At 34.1% G+C, this 23,429-nt stretch overlaps 1 protein-coding gene across 1 annotated transcript; it reads right to left on the reverse strand.

Annotated features, from left to right (window-relative positions):
• Positions 1-9,242: 9,242 nt before the first annotated feature.
• LOC119835111 lies at positions 9,243-10,203 on the reverse strand. The gene is made up of 3 exons (XM_038359756.1): positions 9,918-10,203; positions 9,689-9,838; positions 9,243-9,576 (listed from the first exon to the last, which is right to left on the reverse strand). The coding sequence occupies exons 1-3, from the start codon at positions 10,143-10,145 to the stop codon at positions 9,286-9,288; spliced, it is 669 nt and encodes a 222-aa protein (XP_038215684.1). The 5' UTR covers positions 10,146-10,203; the 3' UTR covers positions 9,243-9,285.
• Positions 10,204-23,429: the final 13,226 nt, after the last annotated feature.

Below are 23,429 nucleotides of genomic sequence, written 5' to 3' on the forward strand. Positions count from 1 at the left end.
CGAGGAATTTGTAATATATTTCACGTATTCATGTTGTCCTAATCGTCGTGATGCTTAAGGACCATTTTAGCGTGGTTAACATTCTTCTGATACTTTAAGAACGCGGTGGGCACTGACTACGTGGCCTAAGCTGGTAAAAAATAAAATGGGGAAAATTTTATGAGGAATGTTTGCTTTGGTGGCGTCTTTGCTTCGTTGAAATTTATTGGTATCCGTTATCGGCTATTTTGCTGGCAACGATTGATTACATAAAATTATTTATTCCCTAAATTCTATTTGTTTTGTCGTTTTATTTAAAATTGTTTTGCCTTATTTTAAATATAAAAAATACTAAAATACTAGTTAATATACAAATTTGTTTATTTTAGAAAGTCATGATTAATTAAATAATAAAGGATATACTTACTATATATCAAAAATCAAAGATATAAAAAATTCAAAGGAAAGATCGTTCCGAAGCTTAATTAATTAATATCAATTTTATTTTAATGGAGAAAAAAAGATAAGTTAGTTTTAGTGAGGTTGACGCTAGAGAAGATGGCGCGTGACGCGATATAGCGGGCATTGTTACTAGGATGGTAGAAGTGAAAGACGGTTTAAAACAATGCTGCGCATGCCCCAGGTTCCTACATAATACCTCGCTCTCATTCATTCCATATTTCAAATTATAAAAGGGCGCTATCGACAATAGAGTTTTTGTCCTTATCTCCTCAATGTTAAGATTGATTTTACAATAAATTGCAACGCTCAATGTCAGTGCAGGAATGTGTTAAGTACTTCTGTATGAGTCTGAAAGCCGGGTGATCAGCGCGCACTGCGCAACTCCCCAGACACACGTCACTAATCTGGTCGGGCGAGGGAGATTATTATGCAAACAATGCTTGCCTGCCAGTCAACTCGCTTGCCATGGACGCCTAAAAACTCAAATAACACGGAACTCATACTAAAATAGCTTGTGAAATTATGCTCATCGACACCGAGTCAATATTGAGAGATTTTATCGCATTTAGCTCTCAAGGTTGTTTGCTTTCGCAACAGATGAAGTGAATTGATTAGCCATGTTTGAATTGTTTGTGTGGTAACGCCAGCTATTGTTCGCTGTGTCACCTCAATGTATAATTCAAATTCAAATAATAGTAACTTTCCGCCCTGGCTTTGCCCGTGGTATATATGTGGCCTACCACTCAGCGATCCTGTACAAATCTGACACAAATAACATACTCATCTTTACGATATTAATACCACATATAAAATATCAAATTTATGTTATAAAGCTAATTGTTGAAAGAAGTCCCCGTTAATGTTTGGTTTTAGAATATGATAGAATCAAAGTGAACAATAGTAATAGAAATTATTGACCACCATGCCACTAGTATATTCGAGAAAGGTATTTTAGAGTTCAGATTACTGAATGCTTGTAAAAGCTAATTGGAACTTATTTAACAAAGAATAGGGATTCGTGTGTCTCTCTTTAAAATGTTATTTTCTTGCCTAGATCTATAAAATTACTCAATCGATTTTGATGGGGTTTGTTTAAAAGATTGAGTGATTCAAGAGGTTTATATGTATATTTTATGTACCATTGGATCTCGTGCGAAGGCGGGGCGGGTCGCTAGTATAACATACATCATATTATCATTGACAGATCTAAATTAATGTTATAAAGAGAGAACATATGTGTTTTTGTAGTCCTAGATTGACCATGATGTTTGTAGTGTTTCCACGGAAAAGCTACTGCAGCAATATTAAAAGATCTCACCATTAGACCATTGCAATTTCACTCAGTGACTAGTAAATAATATAGGCAAACATTCTAGATAATATAATACTTTATTTATCTGTACTTCGAAGGGGCGGCGATATAATTAATGATTGGATGAAGTACTACCACAGTGAGATGAGTGAATTAGTTCTTAGAAATTTATATCTGCTGTAATGTTAATGTTAATTGCATTGGTAAGCGTAAAACTCGAGATTAGGTCGGAATTTTTTTTTAAGTTTTTATTAAGGGATAAGGAAGGATCTTTTAGAGAGAAAATACTTACCACGAAGGAAGCAATGGCGGATTTAATATATAAAACCCCTGAAAGGTAGGATATATATACCACGAGTAAACTACTACCACTAGTACTATTAAGTGAAATATAATGAGACTATGAATTGGTTTCATGATTTCAAAACAAACCGGGTCATTCCGCAATAGTCAACTTGACAGTTGACACATCTTTGAAGAAGAACGATGGAATGGGAATGATGGAAACGAATGAAAAATATGGTTTCGTTCACTGAGACCTGAATGTAAATTTTGCGGTTTTATATCGAATTAATATTCAGTATTATAAGTGTATTAAGTTTGGAGACTATCCATTTTATTACCTACTACCTGTGCCCCGCGGTTTTTCCTGGGAGTACCTGATGATATATAGCCTTAAAGCCTTCCTTAATAACTGGATCCGCCCGTTTCAGGCGAAACACCATCTAGCTCGGTTGCCCGCTATAACATAAAAAATGGGTTGTCTAATACTGAAAGATTTTTTCAAATCGAATCATTCTTTCCTGAGATTAGCACGTTATTTAGTTGTTACAATAGTTAACATTAGAGTTGGTAACATACAAAACCTATGTTGTAATAAATACCGAAAAATATTTTGAGTTATATAATATTAGTACAGTTTATACATTTCGTGCTATTATATAACTTACATCTGTGTGTACTTGAAGAAAAAGAAGGCCCTACAGGTTAGCCGGAGTCATATACAGGATATTTGTAGATAGTCTGTACATAAAATGTTTACATTGATTTACGTAAATTTATTTTTATTACATACTAGCTGCGCCCGCGGTTTCACCCGAGTAAGTCCGCATCCCGTAGGAATATCGGGATAAAAAGTTGCCTATATCTTATTCTAGTTGTCCAGCTATCTACGTATCAAATTTCATTGCAATCGGTTGAGTAATTTTTGCGTAAAAGAGCAACAAACACACACACATCCTTACAAACTTTCGCATTTATAATATTAAGTAGGATTTACAGTATATACCGCAAGATGTAATGAATTAAGAATTGTATGAATTTTTAAATCATGTCAATAGTCTCTTATTTCCTTTGGTGGTTTTTGGGTGAATATACATTTAAAACATTTAGGTAAAGATCGACGATAGATATATGTCATTATTTCGTTTATCTAAGATCTCCAAGGTGACGCTACAAGGAAAATAATAGCTCCTTTATAAGAACAGTCTAGAAATAAAACAACTTTACAGGTAAAAATAACAAAAAAAATCCGCTTCTACGATTAAATCAAATAAATTGTCTCACTTGCTCTTATACAGAGTATACATATATAGTATACGGAAATTAATTCTACCATCCTAATCGGGACGATAAGAAGAATTCGTGAAATTATTGTATTCTCACCGACTCTTGTACAAAATTTGAATTAAATCTCTCCGTTCAAAGTGTGACAAATGGTGTTGGTAACATACAAAACCTACGTTGTAATAAATAACAATTCTGAGATACCTAGATGCTCTAGTAATTATAATCTCTTATGAGCCGCTCGTAGGTTAAAAACAAAATTAAATGCACCATATAATACTCACAGATAACGTGTTTTCTATCGATAAAATAGTTTTTGAAATCGGCTCTTTAGATCTAGAGATTCACAGTCACAAAGTCACAAATTCACAAACTTTATCTCTTTCATAATATTATTATAGTGTGTATACTAGTTGCGCCCTGCGGTTTTGCCTGCGTAAGTCTATATCCCGTAGGAATATCGGGATAAAAAGTTGCCTGTGTTATTCCAGTTGTCCAGTTATCTACGTACAGTATACAGTATCGGTTCAGCAGTTTTTGCGTGAAAGAGTAAAAAACATACATGTACATACACATAAACCCATCCTCACAAACTTTCACATTTATAATATTAGTAGGATAGGATAGGACAGGACTAGTAGGATAGGAAAAGGATTAAGTGAAGATTTTGAACATCTTATTTAATTAAACTGTAATTTTATAATGAATCTATCTAAAGAAATATTCACCTATTCACCTCAAAATCAAACTGTTATAGGTATGTACTACTGTATGGTATACTATGGTACTATATACTATACTGTATGGTAATAACAAACTTAAAAGGTTGTGAACACTTATTCTTAGATAAGGGATACGCGGTTTACAAATGTTTCTTAGTTTGTCACCCAACTACCACTTATGGTATGGCTTTGTTTTGAATATATACCTCTTACGCAAATAGCACAGGGGAAAGAAATAATGAATAGGCATATAACTCCCTTGAATTGTTTTTTTAAAAAATATTCATATTTTATGACATTTCTTTAGCCTTCTTCTCCTGGCTTCTTTTAAGATGTATTGGTATAAGAGTATTACATAAGCCAGGGTTGCGAAGTATCTGCAAGTGGGCTATAATGTGTTCACTGGTTTTTACGTAAACGGGTAACAAACATAAATCCACGTGAGTGTTCGTCGATCAAGATTTTAGCATTTATTATATTACAATGACAATTTGAAAACTTCGAATGTTAATTGGTAGAAAGGGGAGCCATTGATTACATATCAAATACAAACATTTTGATCTTTCAATATAATTTTAATTAACAGCTTTCAAAATACAATGAAACTTTGACGTTTCCCGCATAGGTCTTCATTGTAAAATGTCTTATGGCGGATTGATTTTCTTATCTTAGGGTACGAAATATTCTATAATCTTTAAGGATACAGTTAATAAAGTAGGCAATATAAACAGTTACACTTATCTAAAATAAATTTAAATTTAACACTTTACACGAACTAATACTTACTTACTTGGCTTTGTATTTCCTTTTTGTTTGATTTTGCGAATGGGAACAATGTTTCCAAACACAACAAACACAACAATTTAATTAAATTTCACAAATTCATATCTTGCATAGGTACATATTTCATGAATAAATAATTGAATACTTCAGTGAAACTACTCTTGATTAATTTGCATTTAAGTACCTAAACGCTGAACTGTAATCAAGGTACAATTACATTAAAATTTAAATTAATTCAAAATTCAATCCAGGTTAATGCCGCCGCTTTCAGCGCGAACATCCAAGTACAAAGACCCAGGGATTTCAAACAACGAAGAGCGCGCCAGTGCGGCAACATCGCATCATGTATATCGATCCCTTTGATAACTTACAGCGCTTGTTTTGCTTGAGGAATTATCTATGCTTGTGGGTCCGTACATTGCACAGCGTAGAATACGCTTTTTCCTTTAATCGGATTTAACACATACAATGAAACCGTTCTTTAAGTGCGCTGTGCAGCGCAACAGCGCTTTACAATTTCAACGTTTAGCAAACGCCATTGTGTTCAGTCGCTTTAAGCGATTGTTTATAAAAAAGGATAAGAAAATTGACGTAAACAACTACGTTAGTGTGCGTGTAGGGTCTGCAATTGCGAGGGCGTAAGATAAAATGTAGCTGACAGGTAAAGATGGGGATTAGTCTGCAAATAGCAACAAATAGGTATACCTTATGTACAGGCTGTAGGGCAGGTAATGTATTACGGTTCAGTGACCATTATAAGGTCACTTGATTGTTCCGTTTAGTTTACAATGTATTGTATGAGATATGTAAATAATACTGTATTGTATTTATAACGGTATCATATAATTAGGTATTGAGTTTTTCTTGTGCTAGTTAATAAAAATTATTTTTAATTTTCAGTATGTTATATGTTTGACGATTGTCAGTATCGACATAAATAGTCCGTTTGAATTAAACAATCTAAGTATGTACTTTTTTTCTCTGTTTACGTAACATAAAAATTGAATTCATCATAAACAAAACTGTTTGCACTGAACTTATGTAAGTAGGTACGAATAATACTCGAGTGGCGCTAACTCAAATAAAAGTCTTAGCTTCCGAAGGGCAGATAACCAAAATTATATATAACCGTTACTAAATAGATCCAACTAGAATTTTCTTCGATACTATCGACTAGACGATACGACTCCCGACGTACCGACCTTACAAAATAAACAAATTCTTATTCTAACTACTATTTACTCCTTACTTAATATTATACACTAGCTGCGCCCCGCGGTTTCACCCGCGTAAGTCCGTATCCCGTAGGAATATCGGGATAAACGGTTGACTATATGTTATTCCAGTTGTCCAGCTGTCTACGTACCAAATTTCATTGCAATCGGTTGAGAAGTTTTAGCGTGAAAGAGCAACAAACGAAAGAACTACAAACTTTCGCATTTATAATATTAGTAGGAAGTAGGATAGTAGGACTAGTAGGATAGGATTATTAGTGTAGTAGTAAGTGTGTTTGTCTGGTTTTATCACGTCGGAATTTTTTTTAATATGACTAGCTGTTACCCGCAGCTTTGCCCGCTTTTACTAAACAAATTCTCGGAGGATTTATCAAAATCCTTTCCAACATCATATGGGGTATTTGCATGCGAAATATCAGCTCGATCGGTTCAGTAGTTCCGTCTATGCGTTGATAGATCTGCCATTCAGACATCTTAGCGTTTTATTTAAGTTTTTTGTCCCTGTATAAAGTTAGGTAGCTAGAGAGTGGTATGAGCTATTATTTACCGGAGTGAAACATTTCATTCCAATGGGAGTTTTCTTTCATTCATTGACTGGGCAAAGCCGCGAGCGGAATTCTTGTTAATAAATAAACTACTATGTAACAACAAAGAAGTATAGTTGTCTCTGGCAACTGCATTGACTTGAATCCGTTTCTATATCAGCAATACACGACCATTTGAGCATTTTTATTATTATGTTGCCAGAAAGTCTAAGACTTGTGAAACAATAAAGAAAAATTTCGTAATAAATGTAGTATTAATGGATCAATAGTAATTTAGTCCGCTTATAATGTCTGAATAAAGCTTCTTGCCCGAGGTTACACCTGGACAAAAGACGCCCAAATTCTAAAAATAAATATATCCAGCAAAGGAGCTGGTGGGTCGCCAGATACTAAGCGACCAGTATCGCCCTACAATTTGCAGAAGTTATATACCTTTGCAACTTTTACGTGATAAGAGACGAAGAGGCACCTAATGGAGAAAATAAAGAACAAGACTAGAAGGATATTAGGATATTATGGGGAGTGCTCTGACAAACTTTTCGATCTAATTCCAGCCGCGCAATCCCACTGTCGCAGATCCCACCACAAAAATACCATCTCCACCACCTTGATTGCTGGCGGAGCTCCAGCGTGCGTTTCACGCGTAATTTTCACTCGAACTGTCAAACTTTGGAACATTCTAGCGGTTTTTCCGACTCTTATAACATGCAGTCTTTAAAGAAGACAACTTACGTGAATAAGGATACCGATAATCTCTATTCATCGAACAAAATACAGTAGTATGTTACTATTTTACGACGATCTTCTGTGGAGGTACTTCTCCGGTCCGAGCTGGCCCATTCGCGTACACGACTCCCACACTAGTATTAAAAATTAAATATAATATAAGATAGATGATAGTTGATAGAACCAACTAAATAGTCTCATTTTCTCTTATACCGAGTATACGAAAGAAAATGATTCAATCTTGGAAATCCTAATTAGTTTTATAAGATAAAGGATGCGAAAGAAAAACAAAGAAAGTAACAAATAAACGTACTAATACATTTTTGTATTCGTAATATTAAGTGAGATTAAAACTTCTAATGCCAGAAACTATTTTAAATTTTTGGTTTTATAGCATTGAAATGCTTCATCCTACTAATATTCTAAATGCGAAAGTTTGTAAGGATGCGTGTGTTTGTTGTTCTTTCACGCAAAAACTTCTCAACCGATTGCAATGAAATTTAGTACGAAGACAGCTGGACAACTGGAATAACATATAGGCAAATTTTTATCCCGATATTCCAACGGGATACGGACTTACTCGGGTGAAACCGCGGGGCGCAGCTAGTGCAGAATAATTTACTGGCAGAATCCGTTCTCAGTGGATCGAGAGTTGCCATTTAAGAAAAATAATAATTTACATTAACTATTAACATAACAAATACGATGATATCGAGTTGTAAAATTTCACGATGCCTCTTCTTGCAATAATCATCTTTGATTTAGCTAATAGCTTTTTAATTTTGTTTTTAGGTAATAATTGGCCGGTGGAAGTTGTGATTCGTGTTGGTATCAAATTTTTCGGATTACCCTTATTCATATGCATAAAACCCTTAGTATACTCGCAATAACGTTCGATCCGTTCCTATCGTTAAAGCAATAATAGTATTTATCAAAAAGTTTTGTCATTATGATTAGCATTATTACATTTAATACGTGTTCATAACTCCTAATTTTTCTTTTAAATCTTATTTACTTAACTTCATTACTCGTATTCTCTCTAATCATGAGAATTAAAGGTATTCTTTCAGCAAACAGCATAGGCTACTCGACTTTGCATGGAAACCAGTTTTTATGAAAAAAAAATGCACAAAATCATACAAAAAATCACTTTTTGGAATTGGATTAAAAAGGTACGTAGTTAAATATCAAATAAAACCCAATCCCGTTACGCTTTTCCTAATTAAATCGTTATACGTGTACTACAACTACAGGATTTAAACTGCGTCGTTTTTATCGATAAATGAAACGAGTCAAAAAACCAGTCCATAAGATCCTAATTTAACTGGCAGCGTTCACTTCGTACGTTCTGTTTTTAGAGCGCGCCGGAGGGCACGGGAGTTCAATTGAGAATTCACAAACACGATAGCGAAATAACCAGTTTACAAGAACTCCGTGCAAAGGGAGTGGCGGCATTTCGACGCATTCATTTATACGGCTTTGCTCCGGGCAGGGAGGGTCGTTGTAATTGGTCGGTCGGAAATGTTTGACTCCTATAGTTTCATGGTCTCCTAGTAAGTTGCGTTCAGCGTGGCATGTCACGACCGCACCGGTTGGTTTGTCGGCCACGAACCGCGCCCGACAACCGAAATTTGCCATCTGACAGCACTTTACTTTTAGATAAAGATACAATGTCCATTAGTTGATTTTATATATCAATGATATATATAATTATAATAAATATGTTTAAATTATCGCTTGATCATTATAAAACGAAGCGTGAAAGTAAGCATGACTTATTATTAATTTATGTTTTTTTATATGTCAGCGTATCCGTATAAGATGTATAATTTTGTATCATGCTTCCGTGATATGGTAATAAATAAATTACAGAAGTATGGTGGACTAAACTTTAAAATAAAAATAAAATCTTTAGTGTTCAAAAACATATTTACTTATACTACGTAAAAACATTCCTATAAATGTATGGTTGATTCTGCGCTCAATTTATTCAGTCTAGCGCTAAATATGACATCTGATATAAGTTTCTCTGCTATAATGCGTTGAAAACGGTCCAATTTATTCAATTGTAAGCCGATAGTGCGTCCAAACGACGCAGCCTCCTCGAGGTCGTGAGATGACGTATTTTCAATCTCTGAACGATTTATCGAATTCTCGTTAGGCCCATCTTCTTTTATGTAAATTTCCGAAAGTCTTTGCTTTTTCGCCGGTATCGAATTGTCGCTTTGTAAATGGAATAATAGTTCCTGAAAGAAAAATAAGCATTATTTATTATACAATAATTAAGGAAAATTAAACCTTAATAACATAACACGAAACTGTATATTACAAATACATAATATGCGATAAAATACTAACTTCATGCGTATCGGTACAATCGTCACTGTTATACGTTTCCGATTCGGCATCACTTTTCGCATCTATTTCCGGGTGAAACAGAAAGGAAAACAATTTGTAATACCATAACGTCGGCTTGTAATCTTCACCTTTCATTTTTGCAGCTAATACCTAAAAAAGTATTTCATTTACAATAAAAAAAAAAAACAAAATATTCAAAATTTTTGAATACGTAATTATCTAAAATTACCTTTCGATACTCTCTTTTAGTGCAAGTTCTCATATTATCTATTCGTTTCCTTAAAATCGGAAACGTGGCCTCCTCATCGTATTCTTTATATTTCTCTAAAAGAATATTGTACGCGTGTGTGCGAGCTTCCTTATTATGATACGTAGAATTTGTAGTATCCCATAAGCAGGAAAGGTTTTTATATAGTTTTATGAATTCAGTTAGAATTGCCTTCTCTCGGGAACTCATTATAAATACGACTGTTTCAGACCGACACGAGTCTCGCACTGACGAAGCGGACTGGCAACGTTGGATCCGATATGATTGGACTTAGGCTTATATTGCTATCCTGCTCACTCGCTAGTTGTTAGAAACGTTGAGCGAATATTGTTTGGTGGGTGACCCGACGAACCTCGGTTCGGTCGGTCGGATAGTATTTCTGCATAATTGGGCACAATAATTATTAGATAATATATGGGAAGATGTTTCTGTTTTCTTATTATAGTCAAATAATATGAGTATGCGATAGATAAAATATGATAGTCAACTAATATTTGAGTATGAAATCGATTAAAATATTATTTATATCAGAAAATTACAAAAATTTCATCAAATACATAATAATAGTATAATAGGACCAAATGACAACAAATCCCTATAAAGCACAATAAGAATGACGTCTTTAGGTATTTAATCTAGCCTAGCCTAGACTTATTGAGTAACACAGCCAAAAAAACACACGCAATCGAATAGAGAACATCCTTCCTTTTTGATATGTCGGTGAAAATATATAATAAACTATAAGTCATATTCTATATCGTTATCATATGTATATATTTCTTCAAGAATGTTCAAAAAAATTCTTACTAAATAAAAATTATGCTACTATCATCTAGTCCGATTCCTATCGGAATAACAGAAGAGCTCGTAAATATAACTATCACTAGCTGTTCGCCCCAGCTTCGCCCGTGGTACATATATAGCGTACATCACTCAGTTTCAGCTTTCCAATGGTGAAAGAAGTTTTGAAATTGGATCATGGTTTTTACGTGAAAACCTTACAAACATACAAAAGAATCCCGTTTATAATATTAGAGTAGATACAGAAAACACTGCTCAATACCTACTTACGTAAGTTGCCTATCAATTAACGTTCACGAGCAAGTGCCCAACAACAAAATTACAACAATACGAAATTAATAAAGAATTGATAATAAATTATCGGGCTCACCTAATACTCATAGATTTATTTTTATATGCCACAAATACGCACCAGAATATTGTCCTATTCTGCGATTATTCCAAATTGCGATTCAAAAGATAGTAGAAGTAATATTAAGTTGTAAGTAAAGCAATTGAATTATAATTATCTCGTATTGATCCAAGTATCCACCACTCTAAGCTTAATCTACCAGGCCTGCTGCCACGATTTTGAATATTTAAAGATTTAAGTAAGAAACTTTGGCCTAAGGAGAAAAGAGTAATCACGATATATTAAATTGCTGTTATAATACTTAAAATTCCTGTAAGACATAAAGCATCCTCAAATATTCTGCTATATTATTCAGCAATCTGCTGTCAAAATTGACAAAAGTTGTGTTTTTTTCACGTATATTACTGCCTTTATTTTGTAATGATTTCACACAAAAATTACTGGACCGATTACAAAAATTCTTTCGCCGTTATAAAGCTGTTATATATTTATTTACCCCGGGCTAAACCGGGCGAAGCCAGGACGAGTCACACCGTTAATATGTCCACACGAATTTTTGATAATAAATCTTGTATTGCTATTCATTGAAGACATGAAATTGGTTGAACTATTTTTCGAATTAACCCGTCACAATCAAACGTTTCACGACATGGGGCATCCGCCAACCCGCACTTGGCCATTATGGCCTGAAACCTCATAGGAGGCCTGTGTCCATGCAGTGGGAACATATATGGGCTGATGATGATGATGATGATGAATAAAACGTAAATAAAAATAAAAATAACAATATATGTAAATTAAGTGTCACATTGCTTGTCCGCGATGGACTTCTTGACGACTGAACAACAAGTAACTTATCAAATTTGCACACTATGTGCAGTTTACAACTTAAAAGATTAGACTACTCGGGCGGAGCCGGGGCGTGCAGCTAGTAGTTGATAAGATTATTCATGCGTGAAAAATTTTCTAAGCACGTCCTCTATCCTTAGTTTCCACGTATCCTGTGGAAAATTCCAGTATTATTATAAAATCCAAATGCCCGAATTATTACATTAACTCTTTACTACATTGTAACTACTTTTCAGCTGGAATCCGTTAATAAAAACATAGTTTTACTTGAATGAAATTCCGTTAAATTAGGTCTGTTGAGGTATTCATCAATTATGGATGGATGCAACGTTAGATAAGATCGAGTTGTAACCGACTTAAAAACAAGATTATGACACGTCTGTTATATGAATTTATGTTATTGGATAATAAGCAAATCTACATGTTAGTCTGTGTGTGTTAAAAAGATACGTAGTATGATATCATGGTTTTCTTTATATTATTCTATTTATTGAATTGGATTAACTTTTATGTATATTTAACAAATTGTAAAGATTCAATGAAAATCGGTTATATAAAATATATTTACTAAGGATATCTAGTTATTCAAGAAAATTAGAAACTACAAATACCTTTAACATTGGATCACAGCAATTTCATATTACGAATACTACATAGAAAAGCAGAAGATAGCTTCTCCAATCAAGAGTCAATTTATCACAATAAACCAGAAACCAACTATTATGTAAGGATCCGTTGAAAATTTCTAGTATTTCATGCGAACCTAATGTCCATGCCTCACAAGAAGACGTAAATATTTGAGTTTAGTTCGGGTAGGTAAATGAGATTTTGATGACGCGCCGGCGCCAGCTCTGCGGCGTGATGAAATTGTAAGACTTGTGTAAATATCTGCTACTGTACTGTTGGTTAGGTTAAATATAGATTTTACTAGGTAGTTTATTGGTTGGGTTACACATAGACTGAGGAGTACTAAGGCAGAATTGGTTGTAATAAAAATAATAAAATGTTTTTACCAGTCGTTTCGTATCAATAATTTTAAGAGAAAATATATGCAGGAATGTTGTAAACGGAATCGTTACAATTGAATCTAATATAACTACTGTTTAAATGTTATCTACAACAAAGGCACCGGCGTCCCTGGCAGGTACCGCTCCAGATTCTAAAATGGGACCAATAGACAACAATTTCCTATCAAACATAAAAAACACGCCTATCGGTAGAAAACCCACACAGTTATAGAATTAAACATATTAAAGAAAAAACAACAATATAGAATAATAAAATTAATAAATCGTTTTTCATTGAAATTAATCGTTTTATCGACTTAAAAAAATTATGATTGTAGGTGAATTTTAGAATAAAAACTCAGAGTATTGATTGACCGTAAGTAACATAAATTAAAAAGGGTTTTATTTATAACTCACTATCTACTTATTCACGGATTTGCTCGCGTGCACTACATGTAGCCTGAAATTGTATGCTTCTATTTCACGGTGCGAGCTGGCCCAATTCGTCACGAAGCGTGCGACTCCCACATATTAATATAGTGTCATAGTAACATAGTAAACTATATTTCAAATGAATATGTGACTTTATTAAAGCCCGAAACTGTCTCTTCGCTTTATTTTTTCATTTCAACCTGAGCCTGAAGGCTGGAGTTTTCGATTTATTTTCTAACAATTCCAACTAAAACCATTAATTTAATATTTAGCTTGTTTTCCATGAAATAGGTGTTTTGCACTTGGTTGAGAATTAATTAACCGAGATTAACCGATTTGGCTGAAAATTTGTGCAGAGGTAGCTTAAAACCGGGGGAGGGACATAGGACATAAGAAACATTTTTATCCTGGAAATCCCACGGGTACGGGTACATGCGAGGAAAACCCCGGGTCTATCTTTCCTGCCACTAGTTGAAACATAATTTTAACCGACTTCCAAAATCAAATAGACGGAATATTTTAAGAAGCTATTAGAAAGAAAGAAAGAAAGAAAGAAAGTCGTTTTAAAGTAACAAATATACCTACCCAACTCAATCACTAACTAAACGACCCACTTATCATCAACTACATTTCCGTTGCGACACGATATCGCACCCGACACGACGTACGATCCGTTATCATTACCTCACCATACCCTTAGGTAGCGATATCACGATAAATTACGTTCATGGCCCACAGGAGATGCCGTATCTCGCTCATAAACACGTAAAATGCATGACCAATCAAAATACCAATGTCGGGTCACGCACACATACATATAACGTACAGAACGCGTGTAATTACACACTTGAAATGCATTAATATTCAACGGTCACGCACACAAGCGTAACACGTGCGCAGTTGATACGTTTGTGATAAGCTTTGTACGCATGTGTGCGTTTAAAATGCATTAGTTTGTGCATGTGTTGAGGGTTCACGCACACACGGGCCGCGCCTACTGAGATGGAACACGCGTTCAAGGGATAACAGAGGGCTTACAATTATTAAAGAAAGGAAATTGTGGATATTCTAGTGCTTTTCGTAAATTTAATAATTTGTATATGACTTTTATGAGTATTTTAAAGAAACAACATGTCACTTAGAAACAACACTAAATACAACTAATAAAATGCAAAGAACAGACTATAATAATTGTTTTCGTATCATCTCAATCCATGGGCACTTTTATCAATTAATTTCAAATTACAAAATGATGTCCTTTTACGAATTTAGGGAACACAAATGGGAGTTAATTTGCGGCTGACAATTGGTTTCTTTCATTATGTACTTATCGGAAATTATTTTGCTTTTTGACTAGCGATATATGTGCTAGAAAAGTCGATCTGAGTATTTAGTATTCTATTATTTAGTGGCCATACGATACAAATTTTGTTTAATATCCGTATTAATAGCTTTTTCTGATATATCCAAACGTGACATTAATAATTTTCAACATTTGTTATTATATAAGGTACAATCGCCAAATAAACTTTATTTTTCACCAGAATAATAAAATAAGCCAGGCATATCCACATTAAGGCCATTCAGACAGCCCAAAGCGAGAGCCCCCGCCCACATAAAAAATGACATCTAAATAAATCCATTAAGCCTGGACGCGACGCTCTTCCTGTCTGTAAGCCCCTTTATTTGGTTGTGTGAAGGCGCCTTTATTTATATTTTGACAGCACTCTCGCTGAGCTCGTGATTTGTGATGGGAAACATACTTAATATTTAATTAAGATGGGATCTTTGGATGTCACGATTATGTTTGGTGACGTCATAACACAAGAACTTGTAACACATGTTGGGTTTTTGTTACTTGTTTTTCTTTTATGAAACCCTTACCTTTGGAAAGTTCTAGATTTTCTTCTTGCATAATATTCTCCACTCTATGGATATTTCGTAATTACCTATTGTTCACAATTTATGTGCGATGTCATTTATTTTGAATCTTTGCTTTAAAATTCGAGATAAACTATATCTATTCTAGATTTCAATAATAGAAATATGCCATGTACCTATTTGAATCTAGCATATCTAACTGTATTAAGCGCGAAGAGACAATTAAATATTTGATTATATCAAAATCTACTTTCTGTGATTATTCCTTTTCAACATAAAACAAAAAAATATTATAGAAAAAAACCTCTACTATAAATAGTAATTGTAAGAAAAATATTTGATACTAGCTGCGCCCAGCGGTTTCACCCGCGTAAGTCTGTATACCGTAGGAATATCGGGATAAAAAGTTGCCTATATGTTATTCCAGTTGTCCAGCTGTCTACGAACCAAATTTCATTGCAATCGGTTCAATAGTTTTTGTGTGATAGAGTAACACACAGTTCCTTACAAACTTTAGCATTTATAATATTAGTAGGAAGTAGGATAGCTTAGTAGGATTAGTAGGATTCATGACATACTGTTCTGCTCTGTCCATATTTATTTATTCATTTAATTAAAAGAAAACTTACAGCTTACTAAATACAATCTAAGCAGTAAAGTGAAAAAAGAGAATAAGGTCAACAACAAGTTAATATTCAAAGCTGTATTGTGCTTGTCATTTCAATCGTGGCTCCCAATTAAAAGTAGCAACCCATCCCAAATCACAACACTGTTTTGTATTACAAATTTCAATCGTGATTGAGTACTTTTTGCGATGAACAAACATACATGAAAACTATCGAAATTGTATCTACACAATTGTTATTGAGAGAAAACCTTTGTATTGTTGTATGTTTGTAACGTTTACACGTAAACCACTGGATCGATTTAAAAAATTCTTTCACCGCTAGAAAGTTGCACCTTCACTGTGTGACAGGCTATAGATGTACCGTGCAGAGCCGGGGCAAACAGCTAGTAATAAATAAACATACACATATATGTTTATCTCCTAGTACATAAATAATTTTGTTTTACGATTTAATTTTCAATTTAAACATTCATCGCTTCGTTTTTCTTGCACAATTTTATGTAATAAAGATTTAATATATACTCAAAATATGCATAATGCATAATCTCTCTCTATAGGGAAGATCTTAATCTATTATGATCACAGAAAAAGCCCATAAACCAAACGAAATAATAATACTGTAGATCACAGTATTATTATTTCTTTTGGTTATGGTACTGGTAGATAGATACCAGTATTATGTTTCATTCAGCTTAAAATGTCGATGTCACCTCAGCTTTAATCAAATAGAAATTAATTTAAACAAATAATATATGTTAATATTTCCGACTATTCTACCAGACATACTAATTCAATAAGCTTCGTGAAATTAACCTAGAAACATAATAGTGACAAAAGTATTTCGACTTTCGTATAATTATAATAGGAAACGATGGATAAATTTATGTTTCGATACACTAAATAAATATCTATTGAAAGCAGAGAAAATATAAAAGACCTAAAACGAACCTGTAAACCAGTTTTTCTTTTCGACAAATCAATCGGGCATTAGCGAAATTCAGGGATAATTGTTGAATGCAAAGAGTACTTAGCCAATTAACGAATAATCGGCGAGGGTTGGGGTTCGATCTCTATCGGATTGAGGGAAGCTCCCCGAGGGAGTCACATCTTCCTTTGATATTGCTATTTTGGGTTTCTAACGAAGTATTGGATTAATTTTTTTTACAAGTTTGTTAATGAGGGTAACTGATAAAGCGAATCTTTACTAGTATCACAGATAATATAATACTATACTATTACTAATATTAAAAAAAGGAACCTTTTATATTTTTGTATGTTTGTAATATTTTCACACAAAAACTACTGGACCGATTTCAAAATTTCTTTCACCATTCGAAAGCTGCATCTTCACTGATTGATTTGGGATGTATGTACCCGGGAAAAGCCGGGATAGTATATGTATAAAAGGAAAAGAATCTAATATCTATACTAATACGAATATATATCTCTAATAATACAAAGCTGAAGAGTATATTTGTTTGTTTGTTAAAAGGGATTATCTCAGGAAAAACTGGACCTGTGATGGAAACGTGATCGCTGAGTGCTGAAGCTATGAGTATACCCACGGGCAAAACCGGGGCGGTATTATAATATAGTACTTATTTTCTTTTTTTTATGTATAAAAATCTATTGCTGTTCGTTAGTCTCACAAAAACTTGAGAATGGCTGGTCTGATTTTTATAATCATGTTTTTGGGGCATTCTGAATAGTCCAGGGAAGGTTTAAAATGTAAGAATAATACGGAGGCGGGCGAAGCTGTGGGCGGGAAGCTAGTTTCATATAATTTCTATTGGAATTTCCTTAAATAAGCGAGAGAAGCCGCTGTCAGAATATTAGATAATGTAACTGCTTTAATAATAAAAGAAAACAAAATTATTTTTGCCTACTGATTGTTTTTTCGTCAATTTCATCAGTCAAGCCGTCGCATTTGTTTGTCTGTCTGTACATATGTATGCTTATCTTTTTATATAAAATAAAAAATTCTTTATTTATTTTATTTTATGTTTATCTTCAAAACTACGCTACGGATTTTGATGGGTTTTTTTTAATAGATAAAGTGATTCAAGAGCAAGGTTTATATGTATAATGACATTTATTAAACTACTACGCATTTAACGTGCGAAGCCGCGGCCAAAAGCTAGTTTGCTTATAAGTGATAAATTTGGCGGAATCGTAAGGTAAACTTTCCTATTGCGTGATTCCGTATATATCAAATGTTGTAGTAAAAAAATTTTATATTAAACAACCTTTCGCCCGCGGCTGCACCCGCGTTCTCACGGAAAATATAGACAGTCCCGGGGTTTCACTCGTGTAGTTTTCGTTATGGAATTTTCGGGATTGAAACTGTCTCCTTTCTCATATCTCAAGCTATATTTGTAACAAATTTCATCCAAATCCGTTCAGTGGATTAGGTATGAAGATAAGACAGACAGATAGAATATTATTAAAAGCAGGGATTTCTTAAGCATGAGATACGTATGCATTATCTGCAATTCGTGATCATTTAAATATTTGTACCTTGCTTCTCTCTGATATATTCGGTATAGATATATATCAGGCAAACAATATAGTACTATATTGTTTGCCTGATATTATGTATACATATTACCTATGTATTAAAATATAAAATTGACATAATTGGAAAAGAGTAAATACAGAGTTTCTTGCCGGCTCCTCTATAAAGAAACTGCTTTCCGAACCGTAAATCTTTAAAATGTGTAATAACTTCTCAAAAATGATTCTTTAAGAAGTCAAATTCAATAAATAAATGTTTGAGTTTGAGTTTGAAACCTACTTCTTCATAAAGTTAACTGTATAAGTAATTGCCCATAAACATATCTACAATTATATTACGATCCCTTATTTTTATGTATTTTTACCATAATTATAATAATTATTATTCACTTAACAAAGAAGAACGTTTTTAAACAATGTAATTCACACCGAAACGTCGAAAAAGACACGTGAAAATATAAACAAATGAATACGAAACCTCAGCAAATAGCTGTGTTAGCGCAATACTAGCAATCTGCGACAACCAAAATCCCATGACCCTCCCCGCCCCGCTCGTTCCTAGAAAACACCGGACGAAGCGGTGTTGATATTTACAAACCAGGGGTCTTCACGGAATGGTTTGAAAAAGTAAGCTGCATTGACAAGTCCAGATTATTAAGACCTCCCGCCGCGCGCTTTCCACACAGCAGCGTGGGTGTAGCGGGTGTTCTGTTTGATAAAACAGGGGTCTCATTAAAGTGGTTGGAATACGCAGTAATGTAAGCGCATTAGTGCGCGCCATGCCGTGACACGCGGTACGTTGACCGCTCTTTGTAAGCAATTGCTACATCAATAGGGCTGGCTCTGACACAGTTTTTATTAATATTCTATGTATTCAGTATTTGATGTCACAAAATCGTACCGTACGTCTGTCTGCGTCCTAATTTTGTTTTATATGTTAGCTAATGTGTGAATGCGAAAATTTTGTAGAAATTCTGCTTTGACATTTGCTAATTTGTAAAATAATTTTATTGTAATACTTCTATATTATCAACCGATTTTAAATATTTGTATTTCATGAATATTTTGGTATTTTAAACCATCTAAAATGCGTTTTATTTTAAATATTGTACATTTAAAATCTGATAGTTTCACTTGCTCTAAAATTGATTGATACATTAACATACTTTATGAGAAATTGAGTGTCTGTAACTAATAATCAACGATACCTAAATAAAATGATGTTACAGCCCTAGATTAAGAAACAGGATTTAAGCCCCGCAAATGGATATTTGTCCTTTATGAAAGTCGCAACCTTATTACAGTAGTAGGTATCTATTATTTTCATTAATATTATAAAAATGTTTAATTCAATCATATTTGCTATATAAAATACTAGCTGTACCCCGCGGTTTCACCCCAATATCGGGATAAAAAGTTGCCTATATATTATTCCAGTTGTCCAGCTGTCTGCGTACCAAATTTCATTGCAATCGGTTCAGTAGTTTTTGCGTGAAAGAGCAACAAACACACACACATCTTTACAAACTTTCGCATTTATAATATTAGTAGGATTCTTTCATGATAGACAGTTCGAACTAATTATTATCTGCCTGTTAGTCTGTTCGTTCGTTTCCGCAGAAACATGAAACCTATTTAAATGTTATGACGTCGATTGATCAATTGGAATTATTGGAGTGATATCGGAAATGGAAATTCGTAAGGGGAACGGCTGCCGCTATTACGAGTATAAACGAGTGAAGCCGCAGGCAAAGTTTATAATAAATATTTAGGCTGGTAAAGTCACAGTATATCTACTTATTTATACAACTCGTTATTTTCATATGTAGATTATTCATCTATTTTTATTATACTGCGTACCAAAACGATATGGACACATAAACCCAGTAGGTATAAACGAAGTTATGTTTTCTAAGTTTACTAAAATTAATTTACGCTTATTTTTGATAATTCAAGAATATAATCATTGTAATATTTTATAGATATAATAGCTTTCTTCACTTATGGTATCGGTCTAAACTTCTTTAAAGGTAGAACAATAAAAAATTGAATTGCAGACCTCTGCTAAAAATGCTTCAATGTAATGTGTATAAAATAAATCTAAAAAAAGTCCAAAAAACCATCTAATTTGTCTTTTAATAGCAGGAACATTCAATTGCAAACATACTTCATCATCATCATCATCAGCCCATATATGTTCCCACTGCTGGGACACAGGCCTCCTATGAGGGCAAACATACTTGGCATGGGGTTAAATTAGATAAATTACTGGTGGAGTACTTTACAATTATAAGAAAGTAATTGCTGTAAACATTGAAATTAGATTTTTTTTCTTAACATTGAGGTTACAGCATCATATTAACAGAAACAATATTTATTTTTATCTATTTATTATTCAACAAAATTGTACAAAAAATAACCTTACATTTTGGGCTTTTGTGCAATTTGTTGAGCGGCCTTATCACTTGGAAATGATCTCTCTCAGGCAATCAGGTAAAATGTTAACTAGCAAGGTATTTACGAAATCAGTCACAACCATTTCACGGCAAAACATGTTCTGCTTATCCAAAACACTTATAAACCTAGTGGTTCTTGTTTGATTTTACATTAAGAAATTCACACACAGAAAGAAGACTTTTTAACGGATTTTAACCTCGTTGTATTCATTATATTATATAACCTGACGTTTCGAACATTTAACAGCGAGCGTGGCCACGAGGAGACCACAAACAATATGAAAAACTCGCATTTGAAAAATTTCTATAATCACTAAAAAACCTACACCAAACCTAGCTCACTGAAACATACTAAATCCTAGACGCACTAAACCCACAACGCTCAGCCCTGACACATCCCAATCTGTGATTTGTCCGCCAATTCGGGGCCAACGACCGTCGCAGTTGCAAACTGCGTGATAACGGTGCTTCGCTTTGCTATCCGCTAGCTCGTGCTGTCTATGCCTGATACTAGCTGTGCGACCTGGATTCGTTTGCTGAATGATATTGATTTTTATTAATTATAGAGAGACTGAAGGAAGAGAGAGATGAATGAGAATTTTTTAGTTGGTATATGTATGTTTATTAAAACAAATCATTGTTGAAGAAGTATCCTTGTATGTATAGTGGTATATGGTTTAACAGAGTTATGTGCTTTTCGCCTAATACACTGTCCATATTATGATTCCTACAGTTTAAATTTATTTATAATGGCCTTATCGCTTTAAGTTTTTTTTTTCCGGCAACCCCTTAAGCAAAAATAAATCTAAGCTGTTAATAACCTAGAATAATTAATATCTTGTATTTGATAACTGGCGGTGCGCCCTGGCTTTGCCCGTAATACATATAAGGCTTTCCGCAATAAATGGGCTATCAAACACTGAAAGTTTTTTTATTAATAATTACTGATAAAAGGCAAAATAACTTAAAATTTCCTAAGACATTTTGATAAACGACTAGCTGCGCCCCGCGGATTCACCCGCGTAAGTCCGCATCCCGTAGGAATATCGGGATAAAAAGTTGCCTACATATATGTTATTCCAGTCGTTCAGCTATCTACGCACCAAATTTCATTGCAATCAGTTCAGTAGTTTTTGCGTGAAAGAGCAACAAACACAAACACATCCTTACAAACTTTCGCATTTATAATATTAGTAGGATTAAATAAACATCAGCTGGGTCACTTGCTTGCAAACATTCGTACAATGTACGAATGTTGTTGTATGGAAATAGTGTTTGTAAATAAATCCTGTGCGTTTTGCGTATTCGTGATGTCACTCACTTTATCATTATAGTAACAAACAGCATTCTAGCAATTTCCAACTTCGTTTGAATTGCTCTTCAAAGCTGTTATCAAACAACGTTCCCAGAACGAAGATTCTATTCGACGTATTTCTTTTTTGATTCTGTCATACGATGTCTACTATATGAAATTAAGTCGGGTTTTCCTTCCTGACGCTATAACTTCAGAACGCACGAACCGATTTCCACGGGTTTGCATTCGTTGGAAAGGTCTTTGCTATAAACCTCAAGGAGCCCGCTCCTTGAGGTTTATAGCAAAGAAAATTGGCGTAACAGAGTTCGCCGAGCTTGCTAGTTATGTATAAAACAGTTGAGACTCATTGGTGAGGACCTCGGAGTTAAAATTGACATGTTGAGAACCAGACGGCATGTCCAAGAATCAAAAGTTCGACGACATGTGACATTTGCCAATCCGCACTCGGCCAGCTATTTTGGTCTGAACCTATACCCTGAAGCCTGTGTCCCAGCAGTGGGAACATATAGGCTGCTGATGTTGATGATGACTCGATAATTTGATCCAATAGATTTTCAACCGATTTACGTGATTCATTTTGTGTGTGATAGGAAATAATTTATTTCATCTATCATTTATTCATCATGGGGTTATTTGGTCAATGTATAATTTGGGTCCTCTCCCATATGACTGTATGGGACCCAAATTAATGACCCTTTTGTACAATATTTTGTCGAAAGTTCTCGATGCGCAGTCTTCTTTACTTTCACAATTCGTTCATTCATTACTTATTTAATACTAGCTTTTCGCCCGCGGCTTCGCCCGCGTAGAATTCGCTTATATCGCGCGACATGGCAAGGAGTATTTTCTTCGCATTAAAAAGTATGTTTTGTTCTTTCTCACCTTTAGCACCATCATCATACCAAGTTTCATCAAAATTGGTTTGACAGTAACGAACTTTCATAAAAACTTTCATCCCCTCTTTCAACCCTTTCTACCCTTTTTTCGCGATAAAAAGTAACCTATGTCCTTTCCCAAGTTCAGTTCTATCTGCATACCAAATTTTATCAAAATCGGTTTAATGGTTTAGGCGTAAAAGCGTAACACACAGACAGACAGAGTTACTTTCGCATTTATAATTTTAGTAGGGATTTACTTCGGTATATTTGGTATATATGGTTCGGGATAAGTGCGGGTTTAATATTTACTTCGCCCGTATAAATATTCCGCCATAAATGTTAAAAACATTATATTCAAAC

This window comes from Zerene cesonia, chromosome 20 (genome assembly GCF_012273895.1).
Source record: "Zerene cesonia ecotype Mississippi chromosome 20, Zerene_cesonia_1.1, whole genome shotgun sequence".
Classification (NCBI taxonomy): Eukaryota; Metazoa; Arthropoda; class Insecta; order Lepidoptera; family Pieridae; genus Zerene; species Zerene cesonia.

Excerpts from the sequence above, each read along its gene's own strand:
- LOC119835111 (XM_038359756.1), bottom strand. The coding sequence starts at position 10,145 with ATGAGTTCCCGAGAGAAGGCAATTCTAACTGAATTCATAAAACTATAT. Across the intron at positions 9,839-9,917 it reads CTAAAAGAGAGTATCGAAAG|GTATTAGCTGCAAAAATGAA; the intron begins GTAATTTTAGAT and ends ATACTTTTTTAG. Across the intron at positions 9,577-9,688 it reads ATTGTACCGATACGCATGAA|GAACTATTATTCCATTTACA; the intron begins GTTAGTATTTTA and ends TTTTTCTTTCAG.